The following is a 20,596-nucleotide window of genomic DNA, read 5'->3' as shown; positions in this document are numbered from 1 at the left end:
GGGACATTTGTTTTGCCATCTTAAAAGACATTAATAATACAGCATCTCACACTTAAATATATAATTTGCGTAAAGGTCTTGTTTACACTGTGTGTATGATGAGATTTAACAAATCAAAGAGCAGATTTTACCATTCCATGTTACTGACATAACCAAGCACACAGGACTGTTATTCTGAAAAGCAAATGCCAGGTTCAGTAGCTCATGATTTGGTGGTTTGTGCCTAGCAAATAATTGGAGGGATTAAAATAAACGTCTGTGGAAATCCTACAGCATACCATAAAACTGGCTCTTGTTAAGAATGAGGAATATGTGTAAAACCACAAACTTTCCTGTTAATATTTAAACATCTTCTTGGGTAACTGTATCTAACTACAGGTCAAAAAATAAGGAAGTTGCACTCTTTTTTTTTCCCTGCAGAGTATTGAACTGGTGGCCAGGATAGAGAATGAATGATGATGCTCAAAAGAACTGGGGTAGTGGTGTGGGTGGTGTGGAATGTTTTCAGATGCTACCCATTTTGGAGTGGTTGCATCCACTCGTGTCACTGTGTTTGGTTCTTAGGTGGGGAGTGAATCGACCACTAGTTAATTCCACGTAACCCAGACACCCCCCGCCTCACTCCATAAACCTACTAGCAAACCTTTAAAACAACAGTCCACAACTGAAAGAATGGCCCAGGATCCATCAAACACCAATTCTGCTGGTATTTTGAGGTTGGATAATATCCAACTATCCAAATTTCCAGGCTAATTACATCACTGACACTATATTTATGTACATACACTATTTTTTATTCCAATGATTAACTTTCTTTAACAACGGTTTGCCAAAATATGCTGCCATTCCACTTGCAGAATAGGCCTTGTGTTGGAACATACTGGAAACAGGCTTAAACCCTAATACTGCCGAGAGTGTGAGCTGAATTGAAGCAAGGTCTGAAGCCTTTGGTTGCAGTTCTAAAGATGTTTGACATTTTATCCAGGGTCTAGTAACCACTTCAATGAATGAGGGACAACTGAACTGATTAATTCTAGAATTTAGTTCAGATTCTCACCCAGAACTGAGACAATAATCATAGAATTAATACAGCCGATAAAGACTTCACAGACACAACTAGTGAGCACAAAGGCTTGGCAGCATGGTGAAAAACAATAGGTCAAAGCAATGGTATATTTCTTGGCATCTTAATAATTAAACAAGGCTGAGCTGCTTACCCGATGGCCACACTACTGTGTTTACTCCCGTTAACTCCAAGTTGGTGAACAGATGCCTCCATTTTTGTTTTTGTTTCTCTAACCTCATTTTGTAATAAAAACTTCCAGTCATGCAGACCAAACTCTGGTAAGTAATTTGAATGTCACATTTAATTCTCACTTTCTTTTACTAAACCCTTTCAAAAATATTTTAGACTTCCACAACTATGAAAATTGGTTGAGCCTGAAGTTTACCAAGGTCTTAATTCCATGGCTGGGCTGTCGTGACTGGCAGTCAAGAGCTTCTCTTAGAGTTTAGAGTACTCTGAAAACTCACTGGACAGATGAGAATAATTCATCTAGTTCGATCTGTTCTTCCATATACACAACACAAGTCAATGTTTGTTATGACTTTCTTGATCCTTATTAATAAGACAATACAAGAGGAAACCATGTGTGTATGTTTGAAATAGAAATGATACATTGCACAGATATAGTTCACCACGTTCTGGGATGGGTTCTCAGTGTTCAAATGGGGAGTCTGAAGAGTAAGAACAGATGCTTTTTTTCCTTAATGGCTCTTTCTCTAATTTAAAATCCTTCCATTTATTTCACCAAGATTTAGTGATAACTTTAAACACTTTAACTAAATTACCCAGCGGCTTGGCAGCCATCACAGAGGCAAACCTTTTTAGAAATCCTAGCAATCTGTTAGATCGTGGGTACTATGATATAAAATCTGCAAGCTCAATGTACAAAAATTAAATCAGTGCAATGGATACAAATACATACTGCAAACAGCATCATTTCCAAACTGAGGGCATATGACCTGTCTCCACATATTGAATTTCTGTATTTTTTTCTCATTTGTTGACTTTCTAAATTTGGGTCAATTTATTCTCATTATCCCTAAGTAAACCTAGTTTGATTTTTTTTAACAGTTATTTTATAATCACATAGAGCCAGCCAGCCCTGATTCATGGATCCTCATGTTGCTAGGATACATGGTTTTCTACTTGATGAAAGAATATCACTTCAAAGGGGAAAACTTTCAAGTGTCCTAGAAAATGACACTGCAGTCTTCCACGGTGGAAGACAGATCCAATACCAGAGCTTCTCAGAAGCTCACAGGCAGCAGAACTGGCCTCCTTGAGCCTTGCATAAGCATCCTCTCTGGGGCACTTTTCAATTGCTAAAACTAGTGAGGTTGGTCTTAAAGCAAGGAGCACACGTATTTATAAGGAAACACGTTTTCATGTTTGTTTTACAGTAAAGAGAAAAAACCCAGAACCCCCAGATTTTATGTACTTTGAAAATATATTTAAAAACATTAAAAATTCTATATTTAAAACATATATTATATGTTAATTAGTACACTTAAATAGAACTTGTATTTACAATAGGCTTCTGATGCGGTTAAGTTTTAATGCCAATTTTTTTCAATAACATAATTATATAAATATACTAAAATACAATAAATATTTGTTTTTGTTTTACATGGTGAATAATATCTTTATCATAGAGAGAACAAGGCCACAGACATTTACTTACATTTTCAATGGGAATCACCATAAAAAAGCAACAGGCCTGCTGCCATGCATGAAACACTTCTGCCACAAAGAGACCACAGCAAGACTTTAAAAAAAACAAAACAGAAAAGAACAGAACAAGAACAAAGAGCAACAGAGAGAAATTTTAACAAAATAAATCTCAGATCAACATAAACCACCAAGCATGTGATAGTGAAATATCTCTTTGGGTACACTTACCACACAATTGCTAAATGTCTCCTATGAAATCACCTAACAGATCTGTCCCTTGCAATACTTTAAGATTGTGATAGGGACTTTTGCTGTTAAAGTTTTGTCCCTCCAAAGGAAGCTTCAAAAAGTTAACATATAACAGATATCCCAAGCATTCCTTACAGGTTAAAAATAATTACAAAGATATTATTTTCAAACATCACATAACAAATCTATACTACATAAAGTCTTCCTTGTTTTAAAGACAGGTGTTCAGGTGATACTGTAAAAGATAGGCCAGTTCTGAATGAAAAATGAAACAAGCAGAAATTATTTGCTGGTGGCATCTTTATTCCCTGGAACATTTAAGCTTATCCCTCACCCTGTTCACATGCAGCATTTGCATGCAGTTGTTTCTGAAACTCAAGGACACTAGTCCAGGTAGTAACCACCACCGTTTTCAGCTTTGGAAGTGGGCTGAATGGGTGAATGGGATGAGCCTTAAATTCCACTGGGGTCCATTTTTCTCAGGACCACTATTCCAGGTTTCCAGTTTGATTTCTCCTAACCCAGAATGGCAGAGATGAGACAGGAGCCCTCTTCATAAGCAGACAGGATGGGCAGGAGGTTGCTGCGGCCTTCTCTGGGGAGCAAGATTGTGTCAGCTCGGTCCCAGCCTCTTCTACAGAGCAAGGCACCTTCCCCGAGTCTTGTCTCTGGACAAGATTTCTATTAGTGGCCTTTGATCACTTGGCTTGAGTCTTGGGGCCTTTCCCTGTTCCCTTTTATTTTACCAAAAGTTCTCAAAAGATAAAACCCTGGTTTCCTCAAATCTAGTTTCAAAGAAATTAAGTGTTCATGTACAAACATCTTCTATTTCAATGTGTCAGTCTCATCATCACAAATACCACATTTGGTTCCAAATCTGCTCTGGGCTAATCCAACTTTATGCACAATTATAGAGGGGTGGAATGGAGGGCATAAGCCGCCTTGAGTGTGGTCCTCCAGTAGAGAACCTCTTGAGCACAGTTAGGTAATGTAGGCACTTAAAGCACGAGGTCCAAGCAACTTGACACGTGTCATTCCCGAGCGTCCCCTCAAGGGCCCTGAAGAGACCTTCCTTTTGGAATGTCTCAAATACCATTCCCCACCTCCACCTAGACCTCGTGATGGCCACTCAGAAATTCCTCCGGCATTGCCAAGAAATGACGTCAGCTCCGCACAGTCTCCATCTGGCTGCTTAGTCTCACTTCACTGGCAATGTGGATTCCTGCTCTGACCTAGGTGTTTCTGGGTTCATTTAGAACTCTAGCTTTCACTTATAAAACATTTCTCAGCCTTCCCCTGATTTTTTTTAAGTGTTACAATGGTTTATGCAAATCTCACTGCTCCTAAAAAGGAAACATTTGCTGTTGTTGTTGTTCTTTTTCTCTTCTAAAAAAAAAAAAAGCAGGAAAAGAAATCACTGTTCCCCATGCTTATACGATTGCCATGATGTGACACAATTTGTTCACTTATTCACAGCAGTGGTAAAATAGTTCAGAGCGCGCAACTGAATTTTTTCCCTTAAGCTAAAACAAAACGAAGAAGGGACCAAAGGGGGAGGGAGGGAAAGAATGTGTTCTGAGCAAATGCAGGTCTTTCCAAGGAAAGAAGCTTCCCCCCCAACCAATGCCCATAGGGTGAGCCGGGGTCTGGGAGGTGCATTATGGGAAGTGAAGTATGAACATTTCATTCAGTTGCCTAATTTTTATTCACTTTCCAGTCATCTGATTGATATTGCGAACATCTTTACAACATACAGATGTATTTTTCATTAACCAGAATATATACTGAAGGGATTCTTTCCCCATCCCTACTCCCTGTGGGAACTAAAAAAAAACAAAACAAACAAACAAAAATAAAACACAAAACAAACAGAAATCTACCCCTCCCATCCCCCCTACCCCTAAGCCAGAAAAGCAATGACAACAGCACCTTGACATTGTTTTAATTCCAACGCTATCAGAAGTTAAAAGCAGTAAAACAGATAGAGTACTAACAAGAACGGAGATACTTACTGTCTAAAATGTAAACGGAATGTTTTGGTTCAAATTTTTGTGTTTTTTTTTTTGTCTGTTTTCTGAAAGAGGACAGTTTATTATCAATTCACAATTAAAGCAGCATGCAATTTATTATTTTTTTCAACTTTTTATGTTTTCAATTCTTGGCAATGGCAACAAACCACAACGTTATTGAGGAATGTAATGCAGACATTTTAAAGTTGTGCGCAAATGACTGTTTCCCTTCTGGTCATGGATATGTCCAATAAATAGATTGTAGAACCACGGTACTGTATAAACTTCATTTATACATGCAGTTCATAAAATTATTTTTTTCTTAACTGAATAATTTACCCTGTTATGTATATATACAAATAGAATAATTTTTTGTCTCAATATAATCTATACAACATAAATCCACTATCTTCCCCTCTTAATGGTCAATGTACATACACAGGAAGTGTCTATCCTTATGAACCGCCAGCCAATTCGCTTTTTGCTATCCATGGTAAGGGCCCGCACATACGACTGGGTAGTTCGGCACTGGGAGTTCCAATGCCTTTTGTCTATGCCCCTGCAGCCTTCTTTCGTGTAACCCATTGGATTGCACTTGGTCTCGTAGAAGTATTGCTTCAGTTGGCCTTTCGATACAGGGACTTTTTCAAGGACTGTGACCGTCCCGCCCGACATGTCCACTGCAGTCTTTTTGTCTGCCGCTGTCACCCATTCACTAATACTGTCACACACGCTCAACTCCCCACGGCGGGCAGGGTCAGAGTGGCGCCGGACCCTCATAGACATGTTTGCAGCATCCAGGTAATTTTTGTATTCCTCAAGCAGAAAGAGGAGAGGAGGCTCCAAAGGCACTTGACTACTGAGCATCACCCTGGAAGTATACAAGTCCGCGTCCTTATTGTTTTCTTCGTTGGGCCGAACTTTCTGGTCCTCATCCAACAGCTCTTCAATCACATGTTCAAAAGTGTCAGCCAATGACGTCAGGCCTCTTGAACCTGTCTTGGGCCCATTCACGCTCTCCAGAGTCCCATGGGTCCGCATACCTGGGTAGGCCAAGCTGCCTTGTCCTCGGACGTTTGCTTCTTTCATGGGGGCAGCCTTCATGCAACCGAAGTATGAAATAACCATAGTAAGGAAAAGGATGGTCATCACTCTTCTCACCTGGTGGAACTGTAGGGAAAAAGCAGAAAGAAGACACCACACTGGTTAGGGCTTTCTTTCACAGGGAAACAATGTGGCCCATCTGATTATAATTCCAGGCCATTCTGCAGGGTCAAGGTTTTTTACGTCTTAGTGATCAACTCCAGCTGCACTAGACACAAATCAATGTCAGTCGTGTGCTGAATGTGGTTTAATATAAACCAGAGACATGCAGTGTTTTCCCCAAGACTTAGCATATAAAGATTAGACGGCATCTATGCAAGTGAAAAAATTGTGGCTTCAAGTTCTCCTTTCTCCTCACTTTAAGCAGTTTGGAAAGTTAAATTTTTAATGATCTCCGCTCATGCTATCCCAAGAAACACAAAATTGGAAAGGTTACCAAGCAACAGCTGCAAGTGTAATAGTAATTTTTTTTCATGTTAGCAATGTGGTCCTTTGCAGGAATGTGTGACAGGAACACTGGTGGCCTGAGGGGTCTGATGAACCTTTCTTCCTATGTAATGTCTAGGTATGAAGAGCACAATCATAAAACAGCAATCAAGGAGCTCCAAGGAGCCTTTCCATTGGCTTTCTTTCCTCTCATAGAGATATTCTATTTCAGAAAAGAAAGATTTCATTGAGCCATGCTGTTTTAGGCAAGGAAACTCAAGGCCATACAGGATTTGCCTCGTGTCACGAAGAAAGTTTATATTAGAACTTGAGGCTCCCAACTCCAGTGTTCTGTCATTACACCTGGGTGGCCATAACTGAAAATGTTTTGCTTATTTTCAAACCAAAACTATTTTCTGTATGCTCATTTTAATGATGTGTCCCTGCCTGGGGCTGATATCATGAAAACAATGTGTCTGCTTAGGAGAAAACTAGAGAAGTCAGCATTAAAAAGCCATTTAAGTCAATTTCAAATGCCTCCCATATGCAGGCTTCACGTGTATCTCCACCAACTCTCTGAAGCCCTCAATCCCTTGGCTTTTCCAGCCAATATACAAATCTACCTAAAAAAAAAAAAGTCCAACTTCTCTTTTTGTTGGAAATATGGTCCTCTGTGTGTGTGTGTGTATGTGTGTGTGTGTGTTGAAGAGAGAGAGAGAACATAGGCTCTGAGTTTATCATGCCTTTAGAAAGCTGAGTGGTATTTTGCACATTTTTGCAATAGGCAGCAAGTGTGTCTCTGTGCTTTTGAAGTTTCCTGGGAAGTCCCTTAACAGCACACCACAAAATTAATCTCTTCCTGTTTGCCAGAGGGTTGCTCTAATCTCAGTTTGGCTCTACCTCTACAAGCAAGCTCTAGGAAGCCAATTAGAATGGATAAACAAGCAAAATGAAAACATACCTATGGATCAACCCAAGGTTACCGCCAGGTGGTGAAGGACTTCAGCATCACTTACCTGAAGTATTGTGTCCCTTAGTAGTAAGGAGTAGCATCCCTCAGCCCTAACATTCTAACTTTATTCCTACTTCCCAGGGCTGGAGCACAAACTTTCAAAAAGACACACACATGCCAGAATCATTATGCTATGCAAATCCGTAAGAAAAGAGACTGTGTTTCTGTCCACAAAGTATCACTGAACACATAGGCAACCTACCTCCAATCAATCGATCATAGTGCAGAAATGACTGAAGACCCTGGTATTAAAAATCAAATATTTCTATCCTTGACCTTTGTAAGAGATAACTTTTTTTTTTTTTTTTACCACTGTGAGACTTTATACCATCCTTAGACACAAACAAAACTTCCTTGTAGACTCACTCTCACTTTACAGGAACAGCAAGTATACTCAGAGTGGCTTGGACTGCACAGTAGTCTGAGATAAGGAAGGGAAACATGGGCCTGAATAACATACCTATTCCCATTCTGCTAAACACAGATTTTGAGAATGTTATGGATTCTGTACCATCAAAGAAATGGGTTCTCCAAGGAGGTTCCTATTCCTGGCAGGCAGTAATTACACTGTTGAATAAAAACTCTTTCTCTTACTATTTCTAGCACAAATTAAAACAACCCAAAGGATGCCTCACTTTCAGGTATAAGAAAGAATAGGAATTTAGAATACTTTGACCATCTACATCACTTTGGTAGAGTTTGATTGTGATCAGCTATCTTAAAACACATTTCATCAAACCAAAGATAGTATCACGGCAGAACAAACATATCATTTTATGTACCACTGAGAAAGAAAACTACAGAACTACCTATTCATCACTTAGAATCCTATTGGACACTTAATGAAAGAGCTCCTTGAGATTTATTTGGACACACTTTATAATAAAGAACTTTTGTGCATGTATAAAAAGAAAAAATAAACAAAACAAACTGGTTAAGGAACCAGTGGCTCTGTAGTAACTACTGCAATCTGAAAGATGTTAGAGTAAGAAACAAGGTGCACTTTCGAACTAATGAAATACAGTAAGTTTAATAAGTATTTACTAAGTATTCACGCTAACAGCTAAAAATGGCTCAAGGTTCTGAGACATCTTAAACTAAACAGTTGGGAAATCGTTATATATATGATTATATATATATATATGATTTACTTATTTATTTGAAAGGCAGAGTTACAGAGAGAGATGTGTTCTATCTGCTAGTTCCTTCCCTAAATGGCCACAATGACCGGGGCTGTGCCAGGGATACCACTGTTCCCATGTAGGTGCTGGGGCCCAAGAACTTGGGCCATCTTCTCCCACCTTCCCAGGCACATTTCCAGGGAGCTGGAATGGAAGTGGAGCAGCAGGGACACAAACTGGTGCTAGTCTCACCTTCTGTGTCACAGTATAGGCCCATTTCTGCAATTCTTACTGGATGTTCACTTAGAAAGACTTGATAACAAGAAGATTTAACACAAAACTCAAAACTGTTTGTTAGAACAGTGGTATCCCTATCTTTTCTGCTTCTAACAATGGTTCCCTTCTATTTAGGTAACCTAGGCATAGGTCAGAAATCTTAGAATAAATGTTGACAATATATTTCTTATATTGCCTTCAAATCCAGTTACTAAAGATGTGCTAACAGTCTCCCCTTAAAATGCTTCTCCTGACCCTTCCTTTTCCTGCACCCCATTGCCACCATCTTGGTTCAGCTCTCACCATTACATTCTGTGATGACAATGTTCCCTTACTTTACTGGACATATTTTCTTCTCTGTCCAACTCTAATGACCATTGCCTGACTAACCATTCTCATCATTCTCTTTCACAAAGCCTTTTGGTTCCACTTGATCAAATAAAGCCTCTTCTTTCTGGCATCCAACGCCCTTCAAAATCTGGCCTCACCCTTTTTAGCTAACTTTCTCGTATTACCCAATACTTCACTTTCTCATATTACTCAACACTTCATCACTTCTGATGAAGGCCAGAGTCCTTGGAGTTCTATACATATTGTTGCCTGGAAGTGACTTGTTCCATTCTTCTGGGAAATCTCCTTCTGTATCTAACCACCACCACCCTCCTCCTCTTTCTCCCCTTCATAACCCAGTTCAGGCATCAAAATCATTTACGCCATCTTCTGTAATCACTCCAACACACACTGCCTTGTTTCTCCTCTACACTCCCACAGTACATCTTATCTAGTATTTCATCCCCTTCTCACTTATTGTTACTTGTATTCCCTAATTAGGGCTAGTCCTCAAGTAGATGGTAAGTTCTCCGAGGAAATGGTTCACGTGTGATCCTCCATAACAATGATATAGAAACATGTAATAGAAGTACTCAATAAAAACTTACTGGTGGGTTTTTAAATTAAGAAGAAGAGTTCTCACAAAATTTCCATTTGGAAATCATCACTGAATCCACTGAAATTCTTAGGTCTTACAGGATAGGCTGCACTAGCCCCAAGCTGTAAACTCTCAGGAATTGGACAGGGTGAGCAGTGTGGTGCAGCAAGTTAAGTCACTGATTGTGATACACACGCTCCATATCTGAGTGCTGCTTCCAGTCCTGGTTACTCTGCTTCTTATCTGGCTTCCTGCTAATATGCCTGAAAAATAGCAGATGATGGTTCAAATGCCTGAGTCCTTGCCACCCAAGAAGGGAACCCAGATGGAGTTTCTGGCTCCTGGCTCCTGGCTTCAGATCAGTGCAGCTCCGGCTGTTGCAGCCATCTGGGGAGTGAACCAGTGGATGGAAGACCTCTCTCTCTGTCTTTATCTCTCTCTGTAACTCTGTCTTCCAAATAAATAAAAAATAAATCTTTTAAAAATATTGAAAATCTTTAATTTGCATCCAGTTTCACTACATGTATTCTGGCTTTCTTTCTGGTCATTCATTCATCAGACATGGAGTCTACTTTCCAGTTTATCAAGTGTAGGAGGCAATAGTGCACATATGTAACCAAAACATAAAGGTAGAAGTACAAATACAATTCTACAAAAATAAAGAAGCTACTTCCAAAAAAGGAATGGAGGAATGCTTTGTGAAGAAGACTGCAAAGGATTTGAACAGATGCAGAAAAGACAGCAGTGGACGGGTGGCAGCTTGATTAATGGCAGGGAGGTTGGAAAGCATTGAATAAACGTCTGGAGAGGAGAGTTCTGGAAAAGGAATAGTGAGAAATAAGATGGAACGGTTGCCAGGTTCCAGACAGAAAGGCTCTGAGGGTGACACTGAAGGGACTGGATGTTGACTTATAGCCCAGAAGAGTTTCTGAGCAGTGAATGCTTCAGGAAGACCAGTTTATCACTATACATAGCGGGACATGAAAAAATGATAGAGGAGAAGAAACAAGTTGGCTTAACAATTTTATTCTCAGTGACTCTTTAGCTTTAAAAATAAATATTGTCATTAAGTCTAGATAGAACTTTTTAATTAATCAACCATCTATTTTGTTGATCCTTAGGCTGCAATGGGTTGCAAGCAGTCAGAAGTGTGCAGAGCTGAGTAGCACTCGACAGTAATGTCTGGGTTGGCAGAAAGGACATGATAAAGGGGGCAGGAAGCTTGGACTATAGACTTGCTTTCCAATTATAATTACACTGAACTTTGATTCCACAGCTCAGCACTTTTAATTCAAAGATCTCCAAACACTCTGAAAATATTAAGTAATTAAGACTCATAGGATCCTGGAGGAGTAGGTAACTATAATTATCCCCATTTTTTACAGGAGTTTTTTTTTTTTTTTTTAATCAACTCATCCTCTTACTGTGGTTCCCTTGGTAGAACAAGGTCAGATTCCCAGATTCCAAAGGAAACTAGGCCATAAACTGCAGAGCCCAGTTTGTCCCACCATTCCACATTATTTCTGCATTATTTTTACCATTTATGTGTATTGTTTAGCCAAGACTTAAGAAGCAAATTGAAAAAACCCACCAAAACAATAACCACCTCACATTGCTTTAAAAAATTAGAAGTTGAAACCCGTAAGATATATAGTAATTCCTAAAAAATTAGAAGTTGAAATCCATAAATGAAATGGAAAACACAATACATTGACCTCTCAACTCACCTACTTACCTGAATGACCATTCAACTGAAACTAAATATCTCAGTGAATGATATCAGATAATGCAGATGATTCAAAGCTTTGTAGGAAGAACCTTTGAAGATGTGATTTACTATATTGTGTAGTACTATGTCATATGTAGTATGTATATGTAGTACTATAATGCAGTAGTATATTGTCATGTAGTTTATGAATGAGGGCATCTAAATATACTTCTGTGAGTGTTAATTTTAATTGATAATGTAGATGGATAAAGAATACCTAGAGAACTGGTAAAGCACTATTTTTGCATATATATGTGAGAGTTGCTTCAGAGATTGGTGAATGTGGAAGATCTGCCCTTAAGGAGGGCAGGTACCACACAATTGGCTTGGAGCCCAGATAGAACAGCAACAGAAGAATATAAAATTGGTTTTTCTCTGACTTGGAGCTGGGATACACTCTTCCTTTCCTGCCCTTGGATGTTAGAATCCAGGCCTTTAGACTCCAGGTCTTACACTCTGCCTCCACTCCCACCCCCAGGGTCTCAGGCCTTCAGACGTGGACTGAGCCACTTTATCAGCATCCCAGGGTCTCCAGTTTGCAGATGGCCTGTCCTGGAACTTCTTGGCCTCTATAATCACATGCGCAATTTTCTCTAATAAAGCCCCTCTTCTATCTGTGTATATAAATTGCATTGGTTCTGTCTCGCTAGAGAACCCAAACACAACTCTGCACAAAATGCAGTCCTTCATACAGAGTATCCTTTGATCCCCTGGTGTGTCCATGGTGTTGAGTGGCACTTGCAAACATTACTTATCCTCACTAAGAGTGCCAAGGAAATGGCCCATTTTCAGTTCATACCAAGAGTAGTAAGTACATGTAATTACCATAAGAAAAAAAACTACTATTTCCCTGAATTATTAATTTGATGGATAAATTTATACGTATATTTGATAGAAATCACCATAGCTCTAGTCCTCTTGCCTTCCTCTGCTCATATTCCCTCATCTCACCCCTGAAAAAAATAAGGATTTTTCTATTGGCAGGAGACCTACACCTCTCTAAGAGTAAATTTACTCCATATGCTCCATAAGAATTGGATGTTCTCCCTGAATTACCACCTGGAGCAATTTGTATAGTCCCCTGTACAAACCAGGTTCCTCTGACCCTGAATGGCTTAATTCTCTTTGTGCTGGTATTATCTGCATAGTATTTAGGGAGGTGCAATTAAAGTAAGAGCAGTAAGTCTTAAAGTGAGCTGAAATAATGTCATCAGTCTTGGGGTAGGGGATAAAAGAAAAAACTGTACACATCTTTAGTCTTTTATAAAGAAGTCTTGGCACCAAGCATTCCCAAGTGACATGCATATCAAATAAGTAGGCTGTTAGCAAATATGTTTCTGATTATATTTTAAAACTACTATTTTTTGGCCAGCGCCGTGGCTCACTTGGCTAATCCTCCACCTGCAGCGCTGGCACCCCAGGTTCTAGTCCAGTTGGGGTGCCAGATTCTATCCCAGTTGCTCCTCTTCCAGTCCAGCTCTCTGCTGTGGTCCAGGAAGGCAGTGGAGGATGGCCTAAGTGCTTGGGCCCTGCACCCACATGGGAGACCAGGAGGAAGCACCTGGCTCCTGGCTTTGGATTGGCGCAGCTCGTGGGCCACAGCACGCCGGCCGTGGTGGCCATTTGGGGGGTGAACCAACGGAAAAATATAGGTTATACAAGTTTCATGTATTTCAAATATACAGATTTAGAAATAGTGATACTTCCTACCCTACTCTCCCTCCCACCCACACTTCAATCCTTCTTCCTCCTCCCTCTCACATTCCTACTTTTAATTTTTACAATTTTTGCTTACTTAATGATTGTATAGTTAACCCTACACTAAATAAAAGGGTACCACAAACAGTACAAAGAAAAAAAACATTGTTCCTCAATGGAATAGACAAGAGCTGTGGACTTCATTTTCTTTAAGAGAATTTCAGGTGGGATTTGTTACAATTCACTAAAGTTTAGAATTAACAGTGTATTACTTACCAAATTCCCACACATGGTAGATACTGACATTAATTAAGAACTTAATTAATTCTAATGGGTTCTATGTAGTTTCAGTAATGAAGGACCTGAAAAATTATCAAGTAAACATCATGTTTGATGATAGGTGTTCCACAACTACTGTGAAGTCATGGGGGCAGGGGCAATTCCTGTAAAGCTGCAATGACTCTGGAAATAATGAATGGGAAAAAAAGTCACATAACACAGGCATTTAAATTACAGTTGCATATACAGACTTTTGAATTTATATAAAAACTTTAAGTGTGAATTTTATGCATATATCTATAAATTGAGTATATTTACACAACTCAAATTTGCCATTAAAATACCCCAGCAAAAAGAGATATCTATGAGAACTAAAAAAGTTTTAGAAAACAAAGGTATGGGATAAACTTCAGGAGCTGAAATTAAATTCAACTTTACTTTTTTTTATTTTTTATTTTTATTTTATTTTTTTTTTTGACAAGCAGAGTTAGTGTGAGAGAGACGGAAAGAAAAGTCTTCCTATTTCCGTTGGTTCACCCCCCAAGTGGCCATTACGGCTGGTGTGTTGCAGCCGGTGCACTGTGCCGAGCCGAAACTAGGAGCCAGGTGCTTCCTCCTGAGGGTGCAGGGCCCAAGCACCAGGGCCATCCTCCACTGCCTTCTCGGGCCACAGCAGAGAGCTGGCCTGGAAGAGGAGCAACCAGGACAGAATCCGGTGCCCCAACTGGGACTAGAACCCGGGGTGCTGGTGCCGCAGGTGGAGGATTAGCCTAGTGAGCCGCTACACCGACCTCAACTTTACTTTTTAAAGTGTTATCAATGGGCCGGTAGCACAAGCATCACCTAGGAACTTACAAGAAATGCAAACTCTTAGCTGCTCCCAGCAGAATGCAGCCAATCCTCTCTACCCTGACTACTCAACAGAACCTGCATTTCAACAAGATTTATATACCTCAAGGTGATTCATAAACTTAGTAAAGTTGAGAAGCACTAGATTAAATGATAAAGGAAGTTGTGTAAGATAAGGAAACAACAAAGGGGTCAAAGTCAACTTAAATATTATACTACTTTTTCAGCATGCCATGTGATAACCTGTCATTTTTCTTCCTCTGTTCAACTTCTTTTGTTGGGTTATTTATTATGTGGGAAAACATATTAGCTTTCATAATATTATTAAGTAAAAATCTGCATTCCCTTTATGTCAACTGGCTTTTCCACTATTGTGTTTATGCAGGACACCTATAAACATGTTTGGCAAGATAAGAATTTATAGAGCACTGCTGACCTAAATTTGGATTCCTACTCAATCACTAACTTTTACCTAAATGCTATAGGGTAAGTGCAAGCATAATGGGACAACCTAATCACTTAATGCAGCCTTGTTTCAGTCAGTCAGTCGGGTCGGCTGTGGGTTAATGTCCTGGCCTGAAGCGCCAGCATCCCATATGGGTGCCAGTTCGAGACCAGCTGCTCCACTTCTGATCCAGCTGTCTGCTATGGCCTGGGGAAGCAGTAGAAGATGGCCCAAGTCCTTGGGCCCCTGCAGCCACATGGGAGACCGGGAAGAAGCTCCTGGCTTTGGATCGGCACAGCTCCGGCTGTTGCGGCCATCTGGGGAGTGAACCATCGGATGGAAGGCCTCTCTCTCTCTGCCTCTCCTCTCTCTGTGTAACTCTGACTTTCAAATAAATAAATAAATATTTTTTTAAAAATCAGTCAGTTAAGACCATACAGGAAATGATATGACTAGCTTCAGCAGGTGGTAGCTTTCCAGGCACTTTACTTCAGCCAGATGTCAGATTACTTTCAGCCAGTTGTCTCTGTTTCACATAAGTTCTTTCTATTCTGAAATGGTGAAGTAGAGACAGGCAGGGAGAAGTGACTCACTCACTCAATGCTGAATTGCTTATTTCTACACTTGTCCTGAAACCAACAAAACCATCTCTCTCCTACCATATACTATGTAATTTAAAATAAGACAAAAACGCACTAAATATGACAGCAGCAGCAAAACCGTAAAATATTCATACATTAGTAGAAGTACAAAGCATCAGAAACCCCTCTCTAACCCAGATCTGTCTCTACTTTAATTAAGGCACCCAGCAGGTTACCCAGTTTCTCAGTTGGTAGCTAATATTTGAGATCTTTTGCTTCCCTACTAAAGTACCACAAATAGTAAAAAGTTACATTTCTGGGGAGTTGAAGCATCAGTTTTGTTAACAGAGCTGGCTAACACTCCACCCTTTTAGTGTTTTTGCAAATGACTGTAAAGATTGCGAGTTTTCAAACATCAAGAAGTCATCAAGTTCCTCAGCGCAAATAACTTGCACTGAGAACCCTGACAATATTGCTGTTAACTCATTAACAAATGGGTGGGAATGAGATAATAACAAAGGACCCTGTTTTCCCAGGAGGTATCTCAAGTATTGCTGGGTTTCACCTTCAGACCCAGTTGAAAAGTACAGGCGTCAATACTGCTAGGGACCACCTCCTCCAAATTATATACAAGGCACATCTACTAACAGGAGATGTTGTGAAAGCAAACCAGAGTACTGTCTTTCAGCATCAAAGAATAAGTATGCTCTACACCAAAAAATAACGCAAGGATGACTCAACTCCATTCTCTGTCCCAAAAGGGAGAACACGCAGTCACTCTCCCCATCTGATAAAGGGAATCCTTCTTTAGGAAAGTAAGTTTGCTATTATGTGGGGTTCGGGAACATGCCAAAACAGTTACAATTTTAAGAGAGAAAGAGAAAATTAAGATCAGTCTGACATATTTCAGTCTCTCTCTCCAGAAATGGCAACTTTAAATCAACAGGTTTCTTAATAACTTTGCTAGACACAGAGTTTCTACCATGAGATGCCATGGGAATGCTGACAGCTGAGAGCCAATGCCCCACTAGACTCTGTCACCCCTAATGGACCCCAGCGATGTGGTAAAGGCTTGCCCTTCCCAGTTTTCCAGATGGTGCACCTGAAATCTTTCCATAGCCAATGTATTCCTGTGGTTAATTAGTTATCTCAGCGTTTCCATTAGAGAAAGAATATCTTGGACCAGGCTGGCAGGTTCAACATCATTAATTCAGAAGGACTAAAATGAGAATGGGATGCAGAATTTTCACCAAAAAGGGACCTTTCTAGACCCCATCCTCTGAAGTACATAGAATACTGAATTTAAAATGGCAAGAGAGGTGAAAGTAGGTTGGGGAAGAAACTGGAAAGAGGAGGCAAGAAGACAGAGGAATCACATTACTTTTCAAACCAGCACAAGAATCCTAGGGGACAGATCCAATTAGCAGGTCCGGGTTGTTAGCTCTTTGTTGCTCACCTTTATGAGACCATTTTCAGGAATCAGTTGGTTCAATTCCACTGGAGTGCTGAGGCACACACCACAGCCCTTCTTCTGGGATGCACAGTCACACCACACAGAAGCGTGTGGGTAGATGCCAAAACATGTATGGACATGCAACCCTTTCGGTAGAAACTCAATGTTCTAAGTGTTAATGAGGATTACTCTTCTGCATGCATGGAGAAAACTGGTGATTCCACACATCCAGTTGTCCTTTGGGTTATTTTTGCATCCAACTCTATAATTTATTTTAATTGCTTACTGTAAAGCACAGGAAAGTGTTCATTATTTATAGCTTAATGCAGGAGGAAAAATAATTGAGTATGTACCTCTGCCTACTGCCTGAACTCAGCTCCCTGCTAAGTGTCACTGTTCATCTGAATAGCACAAGTCAGGCAGTTTCTGGGTCCTATGCATAATGAGCCATGTGGACCCTACTCAAGAAACTGGCTGTGTTCTGAGCTACTATAAAATATAAGGAAAACATTATCATCTCAGAGAGCAAAAAGATCCATACAGATGGTCAGAAAATATCCCCATCACTTAAGCCATTTGAATGCACCTATATGTAAACATTCAGGCACTGTAACAGAACTGTGAGACTATCCATTGTCTCTTATTCCTTTGCACTAAACATTGATTCCTACAGATGACCTGCACACTCAAACATCCATAAGTTTAATCTAAGCAATGAGATAGGGATCATAGTCCTACATAATAACTATTAATTGACACAGTATTGATGGTGGTGGTGCTGTGCACGAAGGAGATTTTTGGAAGATGCTCACACAGCTGCATAAACGATAAGTAATATCAAGCTTCTCCTTGCATTAAGAAGATAAAAATATTAACAATGAGGTGACAATCTGATTATACACAATTTACAGCTGAGGAAACTGAGGCACAGAGAGCTTCAGTGAACTGCCTAAAACCATATGTCTGGCTTGTGGTGAAGATTGAACTTGAACCAGGGCTGGCTTGCACTGATTCTTTCCATATGGAGTCAGATGTGGATGTGGTGTGTTCCATTTGAGGGAGGTCCACTTGGCAAAGGTATCCCACAGTCCCTTTGCAACAGCTCCTAATTTATTTAAGTAAAGCTCCCATATGACCATTTCTGATAAGCAGTTTGGTTATACACTAATTCCACAGAGGTTGAATACAACCGTAATGTTTCTTTATTACTACTCTCTTCCAAATATTGAATTATTCCCTCAAGGTACCAACTGTACGTGTGTCCTTAATAGGGCACAGTGTCAAAACTATGTATGAAGGTAATTTGTTGAAGATGTCAGAACATTTTCCCCTGAAATCTCTTTGGGCGCTGGAACAGAATCACACGCTTTTCGGACTCATAACCACAACTACCTAATACTCCTCTGTCAACCCCACTTGAGTAAGAATGATTTCTATCAAGACCCAAGTACCAATGTGCCTTTTTAAAATAATTATAATTTTTAACACCTGAACCTGATCTCTTCAGTGTCTGGAAGCTTTGTACTGTATACCACCCCACTCATGACCCATCCCATCTGTCTAGTTCTTCAAGAATATGGTTGAGGGGCTGAGATGTGCGTGAAAAGCTCAGGGAGGCAGGCTGATTTCAAATGTGTTCTCAAGGAATAGTTCAAACAACTGGTGAAGACCACAAAGACAACAGAACAGATAATCCAGCACAGATCACACAGCATACTCTCAGACTGTGCCAACATCGAGTTAAACCAACATCAAGTCAAAGGAACAAGAGTCCTAGTCTCCCACCAAACTGGTACCTGAGGTCACTGGCATGAATAACAGAAGCAATCTGGACCCGATAGCTATACTAAGATGCTGCAAAACATAGACCTGGGCTAACATCTTGAATGTGCATGGAGGGGTTGATGATGACAGCACAAAAGATAGAACACCTTGCTTCTGTCAACAGTCAGCCCCTGGCAAAGCATAGACTCTTAGAGAAGCAACTGCTAGGAGCCTGAGAACAAAACTGGAAATGCCTGTTGTGAAAGCTTTCACAGGTATTATCAACAAAAGAAAATGTGTATTTGTCAGAGGTGTGTCAGCTAGCTTTTGGCAGGCCACCCTTATATGCCTCGGAATGATCTCTTGCGTAGACCAGGTACAGTCATCAATGCAATTCTCCAAGTGGAATTACTTCATAGAGAAGTGATGCTTTCCCCTTTAAAGTGACCTTGTCAAAAATCCTATAGAAAAAGAAGAAAACAGTGACCATTTGGATTGGTCATTCCATTTGAACGGAGCCTCAGATGGAGCCTCGGCCAGATTACATTTACCACACTTTTTTTTTTTTTTTTTTTTGACAGGCAGATTTAGACAGTGAGAGAGAGAGAGACAGAGAGAAAGGTCTTCCTTTCCATTGGTTCACCCCCCCAAATGGCCGCTATGGCCAGCGCGCTGCGCCAGTCCGAAGCCAGGAGCCAGGCACTTCCTCCTGGTCTCCCATGCGGGTGCAGGGCCCAAGGACTTGGGCCATCCTCCACTGCCCTCCTGGGCCACAGCAGAGAGCTGGACTGGAAGAGGAGCAATCAGGACAGAATCCGGCGCCCCATCCGGGACTAGAACCTGGGGTGCTGGCACCACAGGCGGAGGATTAGCCTAGTGAGCCGCGGTGCCAGCCTACCACACTTTTCTATACAGTGGAACTGATGGGATTTTTTTCTCTAAACACATTATTCTGTCCTCAGATAAAAACAAGATAGAGAATCAATCTTTCTGAGAATGGTAAGGAATTATGTGAGGGTGACCTGCGGTATATACTTTTCAAATGTGGAAATGTTATCTCAGTCATGAATCATGGTGTTTTTAGGATTCCCTATTTGTATAATGCAGAAAACTGCCTGTAAACTTTAAGGAAGAATTTCAGCAATATTGCATCACAATTCAAAGTTTATACTGTACCATGGAAGTTTCAATGTAACTTATAAAGAACTAATTACTTAATTTCTTTTTTAAAAATTGTTATTTATATGACAGATAGAGTTATAGACAGTGAGAGACAGAGAGAAAGGTCTTCCTTCCATTGGTTCACTCCCCAAATGGCCACTACAGATGGCGCTGCCCATCCGAAGCCAGGAGCCAGGTGCTTCCTCCTGGTCTCCCATGGAGGTGCAGGGCCCAAGCACCTGGGCCATCCTCCACTGCCTTCCCAGGCCACAGCAGAGAGCTGGACTGGAAGAGGAGCAAACGGTACTAGAACCCAGCGCCCATATGGGATGCTTGTACCGCAGGTGGAGGATTAACCAAGTGAGCTATGGCGCCAACCCCTAATTATTTAATTTGAAATCTAGAGGAAAATGTAAGATCATTCCTCAAAAAAGCATCCCTTGGGTATGAAAGTTCAAAGCTTAGCAAGATTTTCTCTGTGATTTGGTATACATCTTTTGAACTCAGTCCCAGGAAAAGCTGAGAAAAGAGCATTGAAAGCCTGGTGTGCAGTGTGTTGTGGTGGAACAATTTTCTTTTCTGTTCTAGTAAACACTGCCATGCTCTAGCTCCAGCATTGCTAGTTAGGCGAATAATGAATGCATGCTCAACTTTCCATTACAGGAAATTCTGCAAGTGGCAACGTGGATCGATTCTGTGTGCACCATGAGAGTTGGTTTAAGCCCATGTCTGTGGT

The 20,596-nt window shown here is 40.5% G+C and overlaps 1 protein-coding gene and 1 long non-coding RNA gene across 12 annotated transcripts in view; one reads left to right on the top strand and one right to left on the bottom strand.

The window, feature by feature from the left end:
• The window catches only part of LOC103351120 (uncharacterized), a 219,544-nt gene that overhangs the window by 187,640 nt on the left and 11,308 nt on the right, over nucleotides 1–20,596 (top strand). The gene's annotated exons all lie outside the window — the stretch shown is intronic.
• BDNF (brain derived neurotrophic factor) overlaps nucleotides 4,914–20,596 on the bottom strand; it is a 54,147-nt gene continuing 38,464 nt past the window's right edge. For all 6 annotated transcript variants that reach the window (XM_089310212.1, XM_089310230.1, XM_089310223.1 and 3 more), the window contains exon 2: nucleotides 4,914–6,165. In XM_089310212.1, coding sequence (XP_089166338.1) covers nucleotides 5,401–6,165 — 765 coding nt within the window. In that variant the 3' untranslated portion in view covers nucleotides 4,914–5,400. The remainder of the gene's footprint in view (nucleotides 6,166–20,596) is intronic.

This window comes from Oryctolagus cuniculus, chromosome 1, assembly GCF_051225735.1.
Source record: "Oryctolagus cuniculus isolate XC-2025 breed Fujian yellow rabbit chromosome 1, ASM5122573v1, whole genome shotgun sequence".
NCBI lineage: Eukaryota > Metazoa > Chordata > Mammalia > Lagomorpha > Leporidae > Oryctolagus > Oryctolagus cuniculus.
Note: the sequence above shows the minus strand (reverse complement) of the source record. Positions and strands in the feature narration are given on the sequence as shown.